Here is a 21,717-nt window from a genome sequence, read left to right as displayed (position 1 = left end):
CCGCCGCGAACTATAGTGTAGCATTAGACCTATTAGATAAGCAGTATGGCAACGTGCACCAGACACTCGTGATTCTGCACCGTAAATTAGCCAACATCTTTGTGCCGTCACTAAACCCAGTAGAACTCAAAAGGTTCCGTTTTGAGTTGACCCTCATTATTGAACAAATCAAAAGACTTAGTACCAATGACTTAGGCCAGGGCATGGTCATGAGCCTCATTAATCAAAAACTTTCAGAGGGAAAGCTATATTGCAAAGTGGTAGAGCATTTGAGGAAATGCGACTACACGTTGGACGAGTTTTTTGAGGCAATAGATTTTATTGTGAGAATGCTAGAAGATGATGCGTTGCAGAGAGGCGACAGTCTTGAGAGTGACCAAAGACCAGACAGTAGTGTAAGACCGAAAACCCATCCCATCCACCATAATTCCTGCCCATTTTGTAGCGAACGGCATCCGCCTAACGGATGTCGCCAAGTGACTGACGTAGCTGCTAGACGTCGCATTTTGCTAAAAAGGGGTCTTTGTTTTAATTGCACGAAGTCAGGCCATCGTAGCGATAAATGTCCCGTTTCAAATTCCTGTAGAAACTGTAATGCTAAGCACCACACTGCAATTTGCAATGCGGGTAGACCGCAATCAATCCCTAGTCATAGTAATAGTCAATCAACAACGTCCCGCCCCGTAGTAAATGCGACGCCTGCGCAGAACCAAACTGCCCCCCGTCCATCCAAAGTTAAAGTAGAATCTAAACCATGCACAAGCGCAAAGATCGCGCAGAGGTCTGACGTGGACCTCCCATGCACTATCTTGCCAACAGCCATGGCAGGTATTCAACAAAAGCAAGGTAGTAAGCGAGTCCGCCTATTTCTCGACTCAGGAAGCCAGAGGAGCTTCATCTCAGCAAAAATTCCCCGTCAATTAGGCCTACCGGTGGTAGGAAGAGTATCCTTGAATATAGCTCCGTTTGGTTCCGAGGAAATAAGCGGACAATACGATGTAGTAAGTTGCAGGGTTGAAATGGGGAAAAGAATCGTGCGTATGAAATTGGTGGCACACGAACACGTGGACGTCCCGATACATAACGTGGGTTATGTAAAGGTCAGACAGCATCTGTTGACCAAGGGAGTCACGTTAGCCGATCCAGCAAACCAATCAGATACCATGATGAACGTTCACATTTTAGTTGGGGCTGATTATTTTAGCTATTTTATCATAGGTGTTGAAAAAGTAGATGGGATAAATCTTTTCTTGACGCATAATGGTATGTCTCCGTACGGGAAGGTGCCACAGTGGCTGTTCCAAGGGGAAAAGGTCGAACAAGTAAGAACATTGAGAGTGTGCAGAATCACGGACGAGCCATATCTGTATGATGTAGACGAGTGGTGGCGATTAGACCGTGTTGGCATCGCCACATCTGAGCAATACACTGTTCGCGAGGCCGAGGCCGTGCGAAAGGTATCGCAAAGCGTTGTAAGGAAACCTGAGGGATATCAGGTTAGCCTACCATTCGGGTCGGATGCTAGGCCAGAAACAAATTATCGTAACGCTGTGGCGCAGTTAGAGTCGTTGCAGACCAAATTCAGAAAGGATAGGAAATATTTTGAACAATATCAGGGAGTGATAGATAAATATATCGAAGCAGGTTTTATATCAGAGGTGAAAAATCCCATAGTGGAAGGTTATTACATGCCACACTTTGGTGTTAAGAAAGACAGCCGTATCACCCCCCTTAGAATCGTGTTCAATGCCTCGGCAAAGTCAAAGGGTTGCAAGTCATTGAATGAATGTCTCTTACCTGGGCCCAATTTGGTAGAGGTAGCATATAGTTTAATTATAAGGTTTAGGTTAAACCGATATGCTATGTTAGCCGACATAAGTAAAGCATTCCATCGCGTTTTGTTAGATCCTCGTGATGCCAAATACACACGATTTCTGTGGCGCGAGGCAGCTGGTCGAGCGCTTACCTTCGCCTTTAGAGTCGTGGTGTTCGGCATCACAGCTAGTCCATTTTTGCTACAACAGATATTAAATTGTCATTTTAAAGAGGATGGGCGCCCAGATTTAGTAAAATCCTTTTATGTCGATAACTATCTAGCCACGTTTGAGGATTTAGACCATATGAGGCAAGAGCATGACTCTGTTCATAACTTCTTAAAAGGGGCGGGTATGCCCTTAGAAGGGTGGGCAAGCAATCACTTGGCCTTCGATAGCGAGAAACAGTGGAGTGAGCCTTTGAGTGTGAACGTGCTCGGGCTGCGATGGGCCCGGGACGTGGACAGATTGTGTGTGAAAGAAAGTAAAGGGATCTGTGAGTTGGGGGAGGGATGGGTGCCTACGAAGCGTAGGGTACTTTCCCTGTTAGTCTCCATTTACGATCCGATAGGTTTGATAAGCCCATTATTTGTAAGGGGAAAACTTTTCCTTCAACAACTATGGGAGGATAATGTAGGTTGGGATGATGTGTTAGGAGAAGAAGGGGCTAAAGAGGCAAGTGAATTGTTGAATGATTTGAAAGCGGTGAGCGACATCACCTTTCAAAGATCGATAGGAAGAAGGGGTTTAGAACTTCATGTGTTCACCGATGCCAGCAGTAAGGCATATGGAGCAGTGGCATATACTAGGGACGAATGCAATCGGGTAAGTTTGGTTACCAGTAAAACCAGGATCACTCCGAAAGGGATGAGCAAACTGACGATCCCTAAGTTAGAGCTACTGGCCTTGTTGTTAGGCAGCAGACTAGCAAGAACGCTCAAGGAACTGATCGAGCCACGGGAAATAGTAATGTGGACCGACAGTAAGGTAACGTTGGCATGGGTAGCATCTCCCGATGCCAGGTCTAATAAAAATGTGTTTGTTTCTAACAGAGTAGCGGAAATTATTTTTATTCAGCAGGTTTGTAGTTTCAGTCTGAACCATGTCCCTAGTCATCAGAACCCTGCCGATATCCTATCCCGAGGTGCAACGGCTCGACAATTGCAAGCTAACTCCCTGTGGAGGAACGGTCCAGAATTCCTCAGGACCACGGGAAAGCCTGTTCCTTACAAGGAGGAAGATCCACTACATCAAACTCACGTAGTAGCGGCGGTGCAGGAGTTGAGGGAGGAGATGTGTCCTACCCCCCCAGGCGAGATTTGGGACATCCTGAAAAAGGAAGTAGGGTTCCAATTCTTGTTGAGAGTAGCCAGACTAGTTTTAAAGTTTGCTAAGATAGAACGGCATCCGTTCAGTATTGTTGTCCAATTAGAGCAAAAACATTATTTGCCTACTGTTTATGCCTACTTAGAGGGCGGAGTCAGACCCCCTCGTGAAGTTGCTAATTTTGTCAGACAATTGAATTTAGTTTTAGTAGATAATCTCATCTGCACCAGGGGACGAGTGTCCCATGTAGGAGAAACTGATCAGTTAATTCTCTTGCCAGCCAAAGGGCATTTAGTTAGGATGTATTTAAATTATCTACATCAGTTACATTTGCATTGTGGGGTGAATACTCTAATAGGTATCTTTCGACAGAAATGTTGGGTGGCGGGTCTACGTTCCATTGCGAAGCGAACCATGCGGCAATGCCCCGAATGCAAGCTAGCCTTCCAGCCTCTAATGAGACAGCCACCACCACACCCCCTGCCAAAGGAAAGGATCACCCTCACAAAACCCTTCACAGCGGTCGGAGTGGACCACACAGCAGCCATCCCAACAGAAACGCGGCCAGGATATATACTTATCATAACCTGCATGGCTAGCAGAGCCGTGTACCTTGACTTCTGCCCCTCTTTGGAAGCAGAAGAATTCGTGTTGGCACTAAGACGGTTTAGTGCCACCCATGGTGCCCCACAGCTCATCATGTCCGATAACCATCGAACCTTCAAGGCTGCCAGCCACCTCCTGCAGGGACTTTACAAAGAAGATGAAGTCCAGCAGTTCCTGAGGAAAACTGGCATAAAGTGGCGGTTTCAGACGCCCCGTGCACCTTGGAAAGGTGGGTTCTTCGAGCGTTTGATAGGAGTAACGAAACGGACCCTCCAGATAGCCCTCGGAAAGAAGTACCTGCCGGACGCCCACGTGCTAACCCTCGTGAAAGAAGCAGAAGCAATGGTGAATAATCGGCCGCTTATGTACAGCGGTGACGAGCGCGAGGATGAAGTCCTCACCCCCTCCCATTAGATAAGAGGACACCAAGTCCACCTCATGGCACCAATCTTACCGGACGAACATCTCAACGCAACCTTCACCTCTCAGAAGCTACGTGATCGTTACATAAGATTGACAGATTCACTCAAAGCGTTCAGAGAACGCTGGAGAAAGGAATACTTGAGTGCCTTGAGAGCCCGGCACGACTGTCGGCCGGGGAACCCTCCAAGCTGCACCCCGGAGACATCGTGCTAGTTAAACAAGAAAATAAGAAAAGAGCTACATGGCCTCTGGGACGTGTCGTGGAGACGTATCCTGACGACGACGGAGTCGTACGTTCGGCTAGTGTTGTTTGAGGGTGTCGAGTCGCTGCGAGCTGTCACCCACCTGGTTCCCCTAGAAATAGCCCCCTCTGAGGATGACGATGGAGGAGAAGACGACGTCGATGACGGAGAAGAGGGCGCGTACAGTTCGACAGCCGGAGTGCCAGGGATAGCGGAGACGTCTGGGGACGACCAGGGTATGGCAACAGCTACGACAACTCAACAACCAGCCACAGGAACGGACGACAGCGACGAGAAAGGTGAGAACTATGCAGTTAGTGAAAGAAGTGAAAATGAAAATGAAACTGAATCAGAGCAGACGAACGCACAAGGACGTTCTGCACGCCCATTGAGAAGGGCTGCCGCGAAACAGCGAGAACTAATGGACTGTCTGCTGAAAGGTGACGACATTTAAAACGTAGCTGTAAACAATGAGTGAAAAAGGGGCGTGTCCTATCTGGAAGGTAGGGAGGGTGGAGTTTGTGAGGTGTGCATGAATCTGCGGAAGTTGGAAGTGCGTAGGAGGTGGAGAACGGGGACGGGATGGTCTCTCGTGCGTACAGACCGAGCGTTGCACAGAACTAGCCCCTCCCTCTTGTACTCCATTAAGTAACAGCCTGCATGTAGCAGCGCTATACAAGTCTCGATTATTGTGAGTTGAGACAGACTGAACTTGAATTGTTATGTATGCATTTCCATTGCCATTTTCTGATTGTCTTAGGCCCATTGCCTAATTGCCTTTGCACTTGAATTGTTATGTATGCATTTCTGCCATTTTCTGATTGTCTTAGGCCCATTGCCTAATTGCCTTTGCATTTGAATTGTAATGTATGCCTTTCCATTGCCATTTCTGTTCGTTTTAGGCCCATTGCCTAATTGCCTTTGCATTTGAATTGTAATGTATGCCTTTCCATTGCCATTTCTGTTTGTTTTAGGCCCATTGCCTAATTGCCTTTGCATTTGAATTGCAATGTATGCATTTCCATTGCCATTTTCTGTTTGTTTTAGGCCCATTGCCTACTTGCTTTGCCATTTGAATTTTGTATAATATGTGTACATTATCACTGATTTTTGCTGTTCCTTATGTGTATTATACACGAGTGCATTAGAATTGCTAGGCCCATTGCCTAATTTGAACTGTTGTTTGACTATATGTTTATTATTGATTATGTTTATTGCCCCGGGGTAACATTGCTGTGTTGTATATTGTGCGTACTCTGTTCGAGTCGTTGCGGAGCACTACGCAGCGAGCCTAACAGAGTCTCGGAGTAAGTCACTCCCCACCCCGAGTCCGGCTCTATCCAATTGACCGACGTTTCATCGCTCCTTATTTTGGGGCGTGGAGGATGTCGGGAATTTCGACCTGATCAATCGAATTTCTCGCCATTTGACTCCGCCTACGACTACGTCAAATTGGAGGGAGAGGAGAGAACTCGCGGGCGAATGAATGTAGTTCAAGACGGGAATGTTTAGAACCAAAAAGAGAAACCGCCTGATAGGGGAGGCGCTGAGACTAAAGAAATCAACCTCTTGTAATTTAAGAGAAAGAAAAATAACGTCATTCCATTGTAACATGATAAAAAAATCCAATCTAGAAATTTAGGTCCAGGAAAAATTGCGCCAAAAAGGTGACGTCGGAGGTTGCAAGGCTTGCTCTGTCTCTTTGATCCGACGTCCCCAATCACAGTAAGATCTATCTAATTGTTCTCTCTCCCCACCCCTAGTGTACCCAGGTCGGTTTCCATGTATGTCTTGATAGAGTTGTTGTAAAGTTTGTATCTATTAATATTTTGTCGATCCTTGTGCCAGGGGATCAGTGTTATTGTGTAAAGTACCTCTAAAGGTCTCGGTAAGAGGTTTATAGAGATAACTTTATAAATTTTCAATTAATTTTGCTAAAATCTTGAGTCCGATGCGGACATAGTTTTTTTTGGTCGCGCACATGTTCTTGTATGTCAAGTAAGGGTTAATTTTTCATGTTTCTCGTATTAGATTATTATTTTTATAATAAAACTTGTTAAAATATAGCCATATTCTATTTACTCCCCCGATGGTTTTGTGAAGTTTGTCCTTCAGACATTGTGATCAGCCCAGTACATCGGGCTATTTTGTATAAACCGGTGAAATTTCGCCACAAAACTATTCACTGAAAGAGAAGTATAAAACTTATACGATCTTATTCAGTACATCTTACATATTAACAATTATCAGATTATAAGTATAACTAAAAATTATCACTTTGCAAAACATGAATAAGTGAAATGAAGGCAATACTGAATCTTCCAAACAGGGAGGAACTGGAACACGAAGCGAGATGGTTACCTACAGGGTACTTAAGGAAACCAAATGTGCATGAATTACTCCTAGGGAACAAGGAAGTGCAGGATTCTTTTCTTTGCTACTAAAATTGAGTCTGAGGACTCGTAATACTAGGCAGGCAGTTAATTCTAATAGCCAGGCCTTCTCCATCATGAGGCTCAATACTACACAATATTTTAGAAGTTTTATTCCAGCTGTTACCAAGTTGTGGAATGATCTTCCTAATTGGGTAGTTGAATCAGTAGAACTTCAAAAGTTCAAAGTTGGAGCAAATGTATTTATGTTGACCAGGCTGACACGAGTCTTTTTATAGTTTATATATGACATATCTGTTTTTGACGTTGTTAATAGTTTATATATGACATATCTGTTTTTGACGTTGTTAATAGTTCATATATGACATATCTATTTAAACGTTACTGTTTTTAGAATGATTTATTGTTAATTTGTTCTCATTATTTATTTATTTCCTGATTTCCTTTCCTCACTGGGCTATTTTTCCCTATTGGAGCCCTTGGGATTATAGCATCTTGCTTTTCCAACTAGGGTTGTAGCTTGGCTAGTAATAATAATGATAATAATAAAACAAAAAGTAGGGGGTTTGGGATGGAATAAAGTTGCTTATAAAATTCTCATTTTCCTACTAGAGAAAAGAATACTATGAACACCATAAACACTTACTTTGTGCAATAGCTCTTGCATGGCTATGGTCCCACGTTAATCTAGGAACTACATGGTCTAATGCAAAGATACCAGCAGCGGCCATCATGCCAACCTGGTGCAAACTACCACCCAATACTTTTCTTATGCTTAATGCTCTGAAAATGAAAAAAAAAAAATTACTTAAAATATCACAACATTTAACCCTTTTACCCCCAGGCTATTTGGAAATTTCCAACCCTTAACCCCCAGGGGTTATTTTTTATTCAAGCACATTTTGCAGTATATATTTTTCAAATTGCTCTAAAAGCCTTAATTTCTTTCATAGAGAGGTCAGGTTGGTCTCATTCTCTTGGAAAATGCCTAAAATTTCTCAAAAAATGATAAAAAAAAATAAATTGTAAATAGCAGTTTTTTGCAAGGACGTACCGGTACGTCCATGGGGGTAAAGGGATGTGTTTTGTGAAACGTACCAGTACGTCCTTTGGGGGTAAAAGGGTTAAGAACAATTACTTAGTCAGTATGTTCCCCTCCAAGTAATAACTCCAAAAACTCTTCCAGTGACCTAAGTGTGTAGGTACTGTCTTAAGTAACAAACCCGCATTGTATAAGCAGCCTAAGAACACAGTACTTGATCTAATAAGATGCTAAAATTCTGCTATCTGAACATAGATTTTGAAAACTTAGGTTTTTTTCTTTGCCTCATTTCCCAGAAATTGACGAAGGTTCTGAAGAACTTAAGATTTGTCCAAATTAATACATTGATAATTATCCTTTACAATTAGTGAATATAGTCTCACTTGATACTTTATACAACATGACAATTTAAACTCAATGATGAAATTGGACTAACCTTGCAATAAAGTCTTTTGTTCCCACTACAAGGGACCCCATTGGTGCACCCAGGCCTTTATTGAGGCATAAAGTTACCGAATCGCACGATGAAACGAGACGACTTGGATTCGTTCCCAGAGCTACGGAAGCGTTCATCAATCTAGCTCCATCCATATGCAATGGAAGATTTAGATCATGGCACATTTCTCCTAACTGGAAAATAATGGACTTCATAAAATATTTAAATAGGAGGATCTCATCAACATATTGTAATTTCATGTGTCACAAGACTAAACACTCTATTACTGATTTATATTAACCCTTTTACCCCCAGGCTATTAGGAATTTTCCAACCCTTAACCCCCAAGGGGTTATTTTTTTCCCAGCACATTTTACAGTATATATTTTTTAAATTGCTCTAACAGCCTTAATTTTTGTCATAGAGAGGTCAGGTTGGTCTCATTCTCTTGGAAAATGCCTGAATTTTCTCAAAAAATTATCAAAAAATATGAAAAATGTTATTTTTATAATAAAATAAATTTTTGAATATACTTACCCGGTGATTATATAAGCTGCAACTCTGTTGCTCGACAGAAAACTCTACGTCAAAAATCCGCCAGCGATCGCAATGCAGGTAGGGGGTGTACTTCAACAGCGCCATCTGTCGTGCAGGTACTCAGTACTCAATGTAAACACAGAACTCAATTTTCTCCTCGGTCCACTGGGTCTCTATTGGGGAGGAAGGGAGGGTCCTTTAATATATAATCACCGGGTAAGTATATTCAAAAATTTATTTTATTATAAAAATAACATTTTTCAATATTAAACTTAGCCGGTGATTATATAAGCTGATTCACACCCAGGGGGGTGGGTAGAGACCAGCAATAATTGTTTACATTATTATGAGCTAAGGATTTTTTATTTCATTTTAGCAGTTATTCAAAATAACAAACATAAAATAAATAAGTACCTGGTAAGGAAGTCGACTTGAACAATTACTCTGCCTTTTTAAGTACGTCTTCCTTACGGAGCCTCGCGATCCTCTTAGGATGCTGAGCGACCCCTAGGATCTGAAGTATCAAGGGTTGCAACCCATACAACAGGACCTCATCAAAACCTCTAATCTAGGCGCTTCTCAAGAAATGACTTTGACCACCCGCCAAATCAAGTAGGATGCGAAAGGCTTCTTAGCCTTCCGGACAACCCAAAAACAATAATAAAACATTTCAAGAGAAAGATAAAAAGGTTATGGAATTAGGGAATTGTAGTGGTTGAGCCCTCACCCACTACTGCACTCGTTGCTACGAATGGTCCCAGAGTGTAGCAGTTCTCGTAAAGAGACTGGACATTCTTAAGATAAAAAGACGCGAACACTGACTTGCTTTTCCAATAGGTTGCGTCGATTATACTTTGCAGAGATCTATTTTGTTTAAAGGCCACGGAAGTTGCGACAGCTCTACTTCGTGTGTCCTTACCTTCAGCAAAGCTTGGTCTTCCTCATTCAGATGGGAATGAGCTTCTCGTATTAACAGTCTGATAAAATAGGATAAAGCATTCTTTGACATAGGCAAAGATGGTTTCTTAACTGAACACCATAAAGCTTCAGACGGGCCTCGTAAAGGTTTAGTTCGTTTTAAATAGAACTTAAGAGCTCTTACAGGACATAAGACTCTTTCTAGTTCATTTCCAACCATACGATAAGTTTGGAATATCGAACGATATTGGCCAAGGCCGAGAAGGCAGCTCGTTTTGGCTAGAAAACCAAGTTGTAGAACATGTAGCCGTTTCGGATGAGAATCCGATGTTCTTGCTGAAGGCATGAATCTCACTGACTCTTTTAGCTGTGGCTAAGCATACCAGGAAAAGAGTCTTTAAGGCGAGATCTTTCAGGGAGGCTGATTGTAGCGTTTCGAACCTGTCTGACATAAGGAATCTTAGTACCACGTCTAAATTCCAACCAGGTGTAACCAAACGACGCTCCTTCGTGGTCTCAAAAGACTTAAGGAGGTCCTGTAGATCTTTATTGTTGGAAAGATCTAAGCCTCTGTGACGGAAGACTGATGCCAACATGCTTCTGTAACCCTTGATAGTGGGAGCTGAAAGAGATAGTTCTTTCCTCAGATATAAGAGGAAGTCAGCTATTTGAGTTACAGGGGTACTGGTCGAGGATACGGATACTGACTTGCACCAGTTTCGGAAGATTTTCCACTTCGATTGGTAGACTCTAAGGGTGGATGTTCTCCTTGCTCTAGCAATCGCTCTGGCTGCCTCCTTCGAAAAGTCTCTAGCTCTCGAGAGTCTTTCGATAGTCTGAAGGCAGTCAGACGAAGAGCGTGGAGGCCTTGGTGTACCTTCTTTACGCGTGGCTGACGTAGAAGGTCCACCCTTAGGGGAAGTGTTCTGGGAACGTCTACTAGCCATCGAAGTACCTCGGTGAACCATTCTCTCGCGGGCCAGAGGGAAGCAACTAGCGTCAACCTTGTCCCTTCGTGAGAGGCGAACTTCTGCAGTACCTTGTTGACAATCTTGAACGGAGGGAATGCATATAGATCTAGATGTGACCAATCTAGTAGAAAGGCATCTATATGAACTGCTGCTGGGTCCGGGATTGGTGAGCAAAATATTGGGAGCTTCTTGGTCATCGAGGTTGCGAAGAGATCTATGGTTGGCTGGCCCCAGGTGGCCCAAAGTCTCTTGCATACATCCTTGTGGAGGGTCCATTCTGTTGGAATTATTTGTCCCTTCCGACTGAGACAATCTGCCATGACATTCAAGTTGCCTTGGATGAACCTCGTTACTAGTGATATGTCTAGACCTTTTGACCAGGTGAGGAGGTCCCTTGCGATCTCGTACAACGTCAGAGAGTAGGTCCCTCCTTGCTTGGAGATGTACGCCAAAGCCGTGGTGTTGTCCGAGTTCACCTCCACCACTTTGCCTTGAAGGAGAGACCTGAAGCTTTTCCAGGTCAGACGTACTGCCAGAAGCTCCTTGCAGTTGAAATGCATTGTCCTTTGACTCGAGTTCCATAATCCCGAGCATTCCCGACCGTCTAATGTCGCACCCCAGCCTACGTCCGATGCGTCCGAGAAGAGAACGTGGTTGGGAGTCTGAACAGTTAGGGTTGATATAGTCCTTTCACCAAGTCAGACAAGACTTTATCTTTCCGGAAACCGGGATCGAGACCGCTTCTAGCGTCTTGTCCTTTTTCCAGTGAAAAGCTAGATGGTATAGAAGAGGACGGGGGTGTAGTCTTCCTAGTGACACAAATTGATCCACGGATGACAGTGTCCCTACCAGACTCATCCACAGCCTGACTGAGCAGCGTTCCTTCTTCAGCATCTTCTGGATGGATAGCAGGGCTGGGGGCTGATCGTCTTGTTCAGCAACGTCCTCATCAGAGGGTTCCTCATCCGAAACTGATGAGGAAACGGCAACGGAGTGGGCAACGTCTGACTCGCTGAATCCGGTTGCACTGGTGGATGCGCGACGGAGCCGGACGCAATATCATGGAACTGCTGCACAGTCTGTGAACTGTCAACAACCATGGGTGCGCGAGGAAGTACAGCGTCAACCCGAAACTGTCTAGACCGTCTGGGTTGTGCAGTCAACACCCTACCGGGTTGCTGAGGTTGACGCACTGCGTCACAACAAGTCACCTCTGCTGGTTGTTGAACGTCTTCCTAGTGACACACTGAACGTCAACAACCACCTCCGAGCGTCGCTTAACGTCATCGTGCGACTGGCAACCCACACTGGGTCGCATCGGTGGAGGAACCACCTCAACTGGCAGACGCGAGTAGGTTACCTCAGCGTCAACAGGGCGCACAACCGACCGGTTGGAAGGTTGTTGGCCAGAAGGAGGAACCACCTCAACTGGCAGACGCGAGTAGGTTACCTCAGCGTCAACAGGGCGCACAACCGACCGGTTGGAAGGTTGTTGGCCAGAAGGAGGAACCACCTCAACTGGCAGACGCGAGTAGGTTACCTCAGCGTCAACAGGGCGCACAACCGACCGGTTGGAAGGTTGTTGGCCAGAAGGTTCTTCTCCGCATTTAAGTCCTCTATCAAGGACGCAAGCTTGGACTGCATGGCTTGCAGCAAAGCCCATTTAGGGTCTACGGGAGCAGGTGTGGCAACAGACGGGGTTAGCGACTGAGGCGGAACCGTTTACCATCCCTGAAAGCCTTGTTATGTGTGACATAATAGTACAGCAAAACTTCAAAGGCTTGACAAAAGCTGAGAAGTTGACCTGTAAACAACTTGGAGCGTCTCCTGGCTAGGCGCCAGGGCGAGTCTACCAGAATTGAGAAGTCTATCTGGGCAGAGGCATGAACTCCCAAGCCGAGAACTTCTCTCGTGTCATATCAGACTCTCGCTCTATAAGCCAGTTTAAAAGAAGGGAAATCAAAGGCTGTATCCCTAAAAACTCCTCCTGGTGCAAAAACCAGTCGCCTAGCCAACGTAACGCTCTCTAGGAGAGCGAGAGAGCACTAGCTTAAAAACAACGGCTTCGAAGTAGCTAGGCCTAGTGTAAGTTCTGACGTTTAGGCGAACGAGGAGCAGCAGTTACAAGATCCGGACGAAGATCCTTAAAAAAATCATCATGATTTAATTAAAGTCCATAGGAGGCTAAGCAGCTTAAGGCTCCTCTCCATCTGACATAGTCCTCAAGGGAATATCAGTAGGAGGGAGAACAGCAACTTCCTCATCCACAGGAACCTTGTCCGATAAAAGCTAGGTTACCTCAGTGAGTCTCTCACTGGTGCATAAGTAGCAGACCAGAAGGCAACGTCATGTAACTGCTTGACAGTCTGTGAACTGTCAACAACTGAACTGTCAACCACAACAGGTGTGTGAGGACGTACAGTGTCCACTCGAGACTGCTTTGACTGTCTAGACTGAGCAGTCAAAACAACTCTAGAATGCGGAAGTTGACGCACCGCGTCAAAACAAAACAACTTAGACTGTTGTTGTACCTCGCGAACGTCAACGGAAGGTTCCGTGCGTCGCTGAACGTCAACATGCGGCTGGCAGGGTACACTGGAACGCATGGGTGGCGGGACTCTCTTGGAGTGCGGGAGAAGGCCGCCTCAGCGTCCACAGGACGCACAACCGTGGTTGGTTGTAGGCTAGAGGTTGGTGCAGTGTCAACCTTCTCCGCACGAAAGTCCTGCATCAATGACGTTAACTGAGACTGCATGGTCTGCAGCAAAGACCACTAGGGTCTACAGGAGCAGGTGCGGCAACAGACGGTGTGACTGCCTGATGCGGTACCGCTTTGCCTCTCTTAGGAGGTGACCAGTCGTCGGAAGACTGCAGCGAGTCCGAACTGACCCAGTGGCTACAACTGGGCCGTTGGACTTGCGCGGAAAGGACCGACTTGCGCTTAATAAGCCGCGAGACCTTGGTCCATGGTTTCTTACGAGAAACCTCTTCCGCAGACGAGGAATAAATGGGCTCTCTCGTCTTAGAGTGGGTGGGGCGATCTTGGGTAGATACGCCCGAAACCACAGAGGGAAAACGTCTGTTCGTTGATCAAGGCCTCTCGAACCCATAAGTCGTTCGACATTACTTCTCCCCTGGGCTTGGGAGCTTGCAAGAGGTCCCGGACTAGGTGAACGACAGGCACGAACAGACGAACCCTCGGACGCAACACTGTAACACTTTGCGCATATCACTTTGTCGATTTTCTGTTTTGCACTTATTTCACTGAAATCGAAACTTTTACTGATTTCTACCTGAAACACGCAATTCTACCCTTCATTAAAAGGTAGCAATTGCGAAATCAGTCGTATAATGCAAACTCATTAATACCAGCAAAAAACAGAAAACATATTTTAAGATAAAAAAATCAGTGGCTGGGAAAGAGACTAAACACTAGTTCATATAACTACGTTTTCAATCTCTCACCGCACATAGCCTGGGGACGAGAATAAAAAACTAAAAACGTTTTATCCTTCTTCCCCGTACAGCGACTAGGGACGAGAGCAACTCGAGAACAACGTTACCCGCTTGAACGGAACGTTTTCTCTCCTCTCTCTCCCTCCGTCTCTATCTCTCTCTCTCTTGATTTCGCACCTAAGAGAAGAGCCCAATTATATATCGTCAAAAAAACATGTTATTTGACTAAAGGAAAAAACTGAAAGGTTTTCCAAATAAAAAGTTCCTTTAATTTAGAATTTAAAACATTTAAGCTAAGAAAGAATGAACAAAACGTCAGAATCGATTTACTCTTACTGCAAAGTGAAACCGTGATACACTCTCTCTCTATCGTAACGATAGAGCGCATGTTGAACGTCCTGAACGTCAACAACTGCGTAGTCTAAAAAACTAAACGTTAGTTCATCTTTGAAAACAGTACGAAGACTATCAAAGAAATTCTTTCATAAAACATTAAATTTAAAAAGTTTTAAATTCTTTAAAGGCTAAATACGATATAACGGGCTCAACGTTGATTAACTTCGGTTCCAAGTAAGGACCGCCTACTATCAGGAAAGGTCGCATATAAACAAAACATAAAAATTTATTTTTATATGTTTATAATAAATGGAAAGTTAATCGAAGAGGCCTAATAAAGGCGGAGAGATATAAAATATATAGATCTATAACGTGTTAAGCAAAATTACTAAAAACCTAAACACACTTCCGTCTAAGGGAAGGGTCGGCCATTTAAAAGTGAAAGAGAGTCCATACTCTCTTTGTCACCATAATTAAATCTATCCAAAACGAGTTCAAGTTTTGAGATGAAGATAAAACACCTGCATAGCGAAAGCTCAAAACTAGAATAGTGTACTTCACCAAATAGTTGTGAAAACAAATCCAGTTAGTAACAGCGAATGAGTAGGTCTTGCCGGTAGCCCGACAGAGAGAAAATTGAGTTCTGTGTTTACATTGAGTACTGAGTACCTGCACGACAGATGGCGCTGTTGAAGTACACCCCCTACCTGCATTGCGATCGCTGGCGGATTTTTGACGTAGAGTTTTCTGTCGAGCAACAGAGTTGCAGCTTATATAATCACCGGCTAAGTTTAATATTGAAAAACAAATTTTTATAGCATTTTTTTGCAAGGACGTACCGGTACGTCCATGGGGGTAAAGGGATGGCTATTGTGAAATGTACCAGTACGTCCTTTGGGGGTAAAAGGGTTAATATTTCCAGGATGCACAAGTAAATTTGGAAATATCAATGACAAAATTACCTCTAAATAAATAGTTAAAAAACATAAATACAGATACAGACTTACGTCTAATCGACTTCACAACTTTTTTTCACTGTGATGACGTCACAAGTCTATCAGAAATAGTACACTAATAGGACAACTATAGTCCATTTCTTTTAGCGAGGCAGATTTGCACCGACTCGCAACGGTGCCCTTTTAGCTCGGAAAAGTTTCCTGATCGCTGATTGGTTAGAATTATCTTGTTCAACCAATCAGCGATCAGGAAACTTTTCCGAGCTAAAAGGGCACCGCTGCGAGTCGGTGCAAATATGCCTCGCTAAAAGAAATGGACTATATTTCCTAAGATATAATCTATTTTCTTGTATAAAAATGAATCAATTTATCTTGGCAAGTCAATATTTTCTTTTATTGTTAATATACAGTATCAATTTTAAATAAAAAATGTTAAGAAAAGTTTTAATATCTGTCAAGTTCATACTGTATCACATGTCTGCTGAAGTCATATTTCTGGCGAAGCTGCGGAAAACAAGCGGGCAAATAGTGATTTCCTTTCAATAGGCTACCAATTAATGTTAGTATTCTGCTAATCAAAATATCAAGTAACAACATAAAGTATTCCATGCTACTGTATCGGTTGTTATGAGTACCGCCTAGCATAAATTGTACTCTACAACAAGGAGAGAATATCATATTTTACATGAGTTCCATTTTCTTTATTTCCTCTCTGATAGTAAATTACATTAACATTTCTATAATGAAAGTACACTAATATGAAAAATATTTTCTTAAAAGTCATATATTTTCCTTAACATTATCAATATCAAATGCTTTTGCTGGCTAAGTTAATACTTTTTCTTGCACGAAAAACAGAGAATGATTTTACATATTTTGCAATTTATTCTTTGTAGAGTTCATATCACAGGGCACACGTCTTATGACATATTTTAGAAGGGAGACAAGCAAATCGAGTGATTTTCTATCGATTCGTTACCCAGTAATATTCCCATCATCGAAACATAGAGTTACGAGACCAAGTATTTTAGTGGTCTGTATCAGTTCTTATGAGTAGCTTACGGTAATATTTACCACAAATTTAAAAATAGAAGAAATGTATGTCTGGTGATATCATATTTCTAGCGGAAGGCACGCCAGCTCGCTACTCATAAGAACTGATACAGACCACTGAAATATGTTATTTTCATTAGTAAAATAAATTTTTGAATATACTTACCCGATAATCATGTAGCTGTCAACTCCGTTGCCCGACAGAATTCTATGGAGGGATACGCCAGCTATCACAATACTAGAAGGGGGTGTACTTACCAGCGCCACATGTGGCCAGGTACTCAAGTACTTCTTGTTGACACCTCCTCAATTATTCCTCGGTCCCACTGGTTCTCTATGGGGAGGAAGGGAGGGTCAATTAAATCATGATTATCGGGTAAGTATATTCAAAAATTTATTTTACTAATGAAAATAACATTTTTCAATATTAAACTTACCCGATAATCATGTAGCTGATTCACACCCAGGGGGGTGGGTGAAAAACCAGTGTACAAGACTAAAGGATAGCTAAGTATCCCGTATTTCATATAATCAGTTATCCACAATAACAATGAAATAATAAGTACCTGGTAAGGAAGTCGACTTGAACCGTTACTCTGCCTTTAATAAGATCGTCTTCCTTACTGAGCGCAGCATTCCTCTTGGGAGGCTGAATCAACTCAAAGGTGCTAAAGTATACAGGGCTGCAACCCATACTAAAGGACCTCATCACAACCTTTAACCTCGGCGCTTCTCAAGAAAGAATTGACCACCCGCCAAATCAACAAGGATGTGGAAGGCTTCTTAGCCGACCGTACAACCCATAAAAAGTATTCAAGAGAAAGGTTAAAAGGTTATGGGATTATGGGAATGTAGTGGCTGAGCCCTCGCCTACTACTGCATTCGTTGCTACGAATGGTCCCAGGGTGTAGCAGTACTCGTAAAGAGACTGGACATCTTTGAGATAGAATGATGCGAACACTGACTTGCTTCTCCAATAGGTTGCATCCATAACACTCTGCAGAGAATGGTTCTGTTTGAAGGCCACTGAAGTAGCCACAGCTCCCACTTCATGTGTCCTTACCTTCAGCAAAGCAAGGTCTTCTTCCTTCAGATGAGAATGTGTTTCTCTAATCAGAAGCCTGAATAGTAAGAAACTGAGTTCTTAGAACTTGGAAAAGAAGGTTTCTTGATAGCACACTATAAGGCTTCTGATTGTCCTTGTAAAGGTTAAGACCTTTTAGGATAGTACCTAAGAGCTCTAACTGGGCAAAGTACTCTCTTCAGATCATTCCCCACCAAGTTGGACAGGCTTGGGATCTCGAACGACTTAGGCCAAGGACGTGAAGGAAGCTCGTTTAGCAAAAACCGAGCTGCAAGGAACATGTAGCCGTTTCAGATGTGAAAACAATGATCCTGCTGAAGGCGTGGATCTCACTTACTCTTTTAGCTGTTGTCAAGCACACGAGGAAAAGAGTTTTAATGTGAGGTCCTAAAAAGAGGCTGATTGGAGAGGTTCAAATCTTGATGACATAAGGAACCTTAGGACCACGTCTAGATTCCAGCCTGGAGTGGACAACCGACGTTCCTTTGAGGTCTCAAAAGACCTAGGGAGGTCCTGTAGATCTTTGTTGGTGGAAAGATCCAAGCCTCTGTGGCGGAAAACCGCTGCCAACATACTTCTGTAACCCTTGATCGTAGGAGCTGAAAGGGATCTTACTTTCCTTAGATATAACAGGAAGTCAGCAATCTGGGTTACAGTGGTACTGGTTGAGGAAACTGCATTGGTCTTGTACCAGCTACGGAAGACTTCCCCTTGAGACTGATAGATTCTGAGAGTGGATGTTCTCCTTGCTTTGGCAATCGCTCTGGCTGCCTCCTTCGAAAAGCCCCTAGCTCTTGAGAGTCTTTCGAAAGGCTGAAGGCAGTCAGACGAAGAGCGTGGAGGATTGGGTGTACCTTCTTTACGTGAGGTAGACTTAGAAGGTTCACTCCTAGAGGAAGAGTCCTGGGAATGTCGACCAGCCATTGCAGTACCTCTAAGAACCATTCTCTCGCGGACCAGAGCGGAGCCAACCAACGTCAGCCGAGTCCCTTAGTGAGAGGAGAACTTCTGAAGTACTCTGTTGACAATCTTGAACGGCGGGAATGCATACAGGTCGAGATGGAACCAATCCAGCAGAAAAGCATCCACGTGAACTGCTGCTGGGTCTGGAATCGGAGAACAATACAACAGGAGTCTCTAGGTTATCGAGGTAGTGAACAGATCTATGGTTGGCTGACCCCACAGGGCCCAAAGTCTGTTGCAAACATTCTTGAGAAGGGTCCACTCTGTGGGGATGACCTGACCCTTCCGTCTGAGGTGATCTGCCATGACATTCATACCGCCCTGAATGAACCTCGTTACCAGTTAGCTTTTGATCTAAAGACCAGATGAGTAGGTCCCTTGCGATCTAGAACAACTTCCACGAAAGAGTCCCTCCCTGCTTGAAGATGTAAGCCAGGGCTGTGGTGTTGTCAGAGTCCACCTCCACCACTTTGTTAAGCTGGAGGGACTTGAAGTTTATCAAGGCCAGAATAACCGCCAACAACTTCTTGCAAATGATGTGAAGTGTCCTTTGCTCCTGATTCCATGTTCCCGAGCATTCTTGTCCGTCCAAAGTCGCACCCCAGCCCGTGTCTGATGCGTCCGAGAGGAGACGGCGGTCGTGTTTCTGAACAGCCAAAGGTAGCCTTCCTTGAGAAGAAAGCTGTTCTTACACCACGCGAGAGAAGACCTCCTCTCTTCGGAAATAGGAACTGAGACCGTCTCTAGCGTCATGTCCTTTATCCAGTGAGCAGCTAGATGATACTGAAGGGGGGGGAGGTGGAGTCTCCCTAACACGATGAACAGGGCCAGCGATGAAAGTGTCCCTGTTAGACTCATCCACTACCTGACTGAGCATCGGTTCCTTCTCAGCATGCTCTGGATGCATTCTAGGGCTTGGAAGATCCTTGGGGCCGACGGAAAAGTCCGAAAAGCTCGACTCTGAAGATCCATACCCAAGGAGACAATGGTCTGGGATGGAACGAGCTGAGACTCCTCAAAATTGACCAGGAGGCCCAGTTCCTTGGTCAGATCCATAGTCCATTTGAAAATCACCAGACAGCGACGACTTGTGGGAGCTCTTAAAAGCCAGTCGACTGACGGAGCCGGACACAAGATCATGATACTGCTGCACAGTCTGTGAACTGTCAATCATGGGCAAGCGAGGAAGTACAGTGACAACCCGAATCTGTCTAGACTGTCTGGGTCGTACAGACAACTCCTTAACGGGTTGCTGAGGTTGCCGCACTGCGTCACAACAAGTCACTTCTGTTGGTTGTTGAACGTCTTCCCCGTGACACATTGACTCCGTAAACAAAAAATCCTCTAACAAGGACTAAGCTTGGACTGCATGTCATGCAACACAGCTCAAGGTCTATGGGAGCAGGTGAGGTAACAGACGGGATTAGCGACTGAAGTGGAACCATTACCTTCCCTGGAAGCATGTTATGCTTAAATAAAAGTCCATAAGAGGTTATGCAGCTAAAGGCTCCCTCCAAATGACAGAGTCCTCAAGGAAATATCAGAAGGAGGGAGAAAAGAACTTTCTCATCTACAGGGACCTTATCCTAGAAAAGCTAAGTTCTCTGAGTGAGGGTTCACTGGTGCAAAAGCAGCAGACTAGAAGGCAACGTTATGAAACTGATTGACAGTCTAGTGAGTTGGCAACAACCCAAGATGTGTGACTGAGAAGCATGCGGTAAGGTATGCAGAGCATGATGTATGCAGAGTATGCTGCATGCAGAGCATGCTGTATGTAGAGCATGTTGTATGCAGAGCATGCTGAATGCAGAGCATGCTGTATGCAGAGCATGTTGTATGCAGAGCATGCTGAATGCAGAGCATGCTGTATGCAGAGCATGTTGTATGCAGAGCATGCTGTATGCAGAGCATGCTGTATGCAGAGCATGTAGTAAGCAGAGCCTGCTGTAAGCAGAGCCTGCTGTAAGGAAAGCAGAGCGTGTGCATGGCGTTTAACATTTCTCAGAAATTCCATGACCAGTGCTAGAGTGCTTTATGTATGCTTGCATGGGGTTTAAAAATCAACATAATGTTTACCTTACATTCATAACTCATGATTCATATTTTTGCCATGGTTTGAAAATGGAGGTAAGGTATGCTGAACAGCAGAGTCAGAACGAGCTGGAACAACAATAGTTGTGGTTTCCTCTTCAAGACTCTGTTGAGGGAACACCTGAGGCTCAGACTGCAAAGGCTGAATAAAAGACAAGCAGAAGGAAGGCGCATGGGTGGAGGAGGCTGACTCCTAGCATGAGTGGTTGAACCCAAGGGTTGCGCTTGCTGAGCGGTTGGCGGAAGCGGAGTAGCAAGTTCCAGTTCCTGTGGTGTGAGCGGAGCGCGATGAGGAAGAGGCTGCGCAGAACAAGGTAAATGTCTCGCAAGCTGAGGCTCCTGAGGCGCAAGGCTAAGGTGTTGTGGTGCTTGCCTTGTGGAGGGTTGAGCTCGCTGCAGCGAGAGCTGAGGAGACTGACTCATGGACGGGAGAGGTTGTTGTACCTCAACCGAGAGTTGCATCACTGGTGGAGCAGCAAGTGGAGGCGGAGGAAGAGAGGTATAATCCTCCTGATCCCATTGTAAAGGTTGCCTTAAGGAAGGCGGAGGCTGAACACCACAGGGAACAGCAAACTCAGCACGTGGCTCAACATCGTACGCCTGGCAGGTGGTACTGCGATCAGGCGGAGCGAGCGTAGGCGGAGGGAGTGTAGGCGGAGGCGGAGGAGCAACACTCTCAGCCCGACACTCACGCATAAGTCCGAAAGCTGTGCTTGCATGGACTGTAGTAGAGTCCACAACATCGTACGCCTGGCAGGTGGTACTGCGATCAGGCGGAGCGAGTGTAGGTGGAGGGAGTGTAGGCGGAGGCGGAGGAGCAACACTCTCAGCCCGACACTCACGCATCAAGTCCGAAAGCTGTGCTTGCATGGACTGTAGTAGAGTCCACAACATCGTACGCCTGGCAGGTGGTACTGCGATCAGGCGGAGCGAGCAAAGGCGGGGGGAGTGTAGGCGGAGGCGGAGGCGCAACACTCTCAGCCCGACACTCACGCATCAAGACCGAAAGTTGTGACTGCATGGACTGCAGTAGAGTCAACTTGGGGTCGGCAGACACTAAGGTCTGCTGA

The 21,717-nt window shown here is 44.7% G+C and overlaps 1 protein-coding gene across 1 annotated transcript in view; it reads right to left on the bottom strand.

Annotated features, from left to right (window-relative positions):
- LOC137650161 (uncharacterized) overlaps positions 1-21,717 on the bottom strand; it is an 81,319-nt gene that overhangs the window by 30,059 nt on the left and 29,543 nt on the right. Inside the window, exons 8-9 of the mRNA XM_068383320.1 lie at positions 8,283-8,476; positions 7,451-7,587 (exon numbers count right to left, since the gene is read on the bottom strand). Of these exons, the coding sequence (XP_068239421.1) occupies positions 7,451-7,587; positions 8,283-8,476 (331 nt within the window). The remainder of the gene's footprint in view (positions 1-7,450; positions 7,588-8,282; positions 8,477-21,717) is intronic.

This window comes from Palaemon carinicauda, chromosome 11, assembly GCF_036898095.1.
Source record: "Palaemon carinicauda isolate YSFRI2023 chromosome 11, ASM3689809v2, whole genome shotgun sequence".
Lineage (NCBI taxonomy): Eukaryota > Metazoa > Arthropoda > Malacostraca > Decapoda > Palaemonidae > Palaemon > Palaemon carinicauda.
The sequence above is the reverse complement of the archived record's forward strand: the minus strand, read 5'-3'. Positions and strand labels throughout refer to the sequence as shown.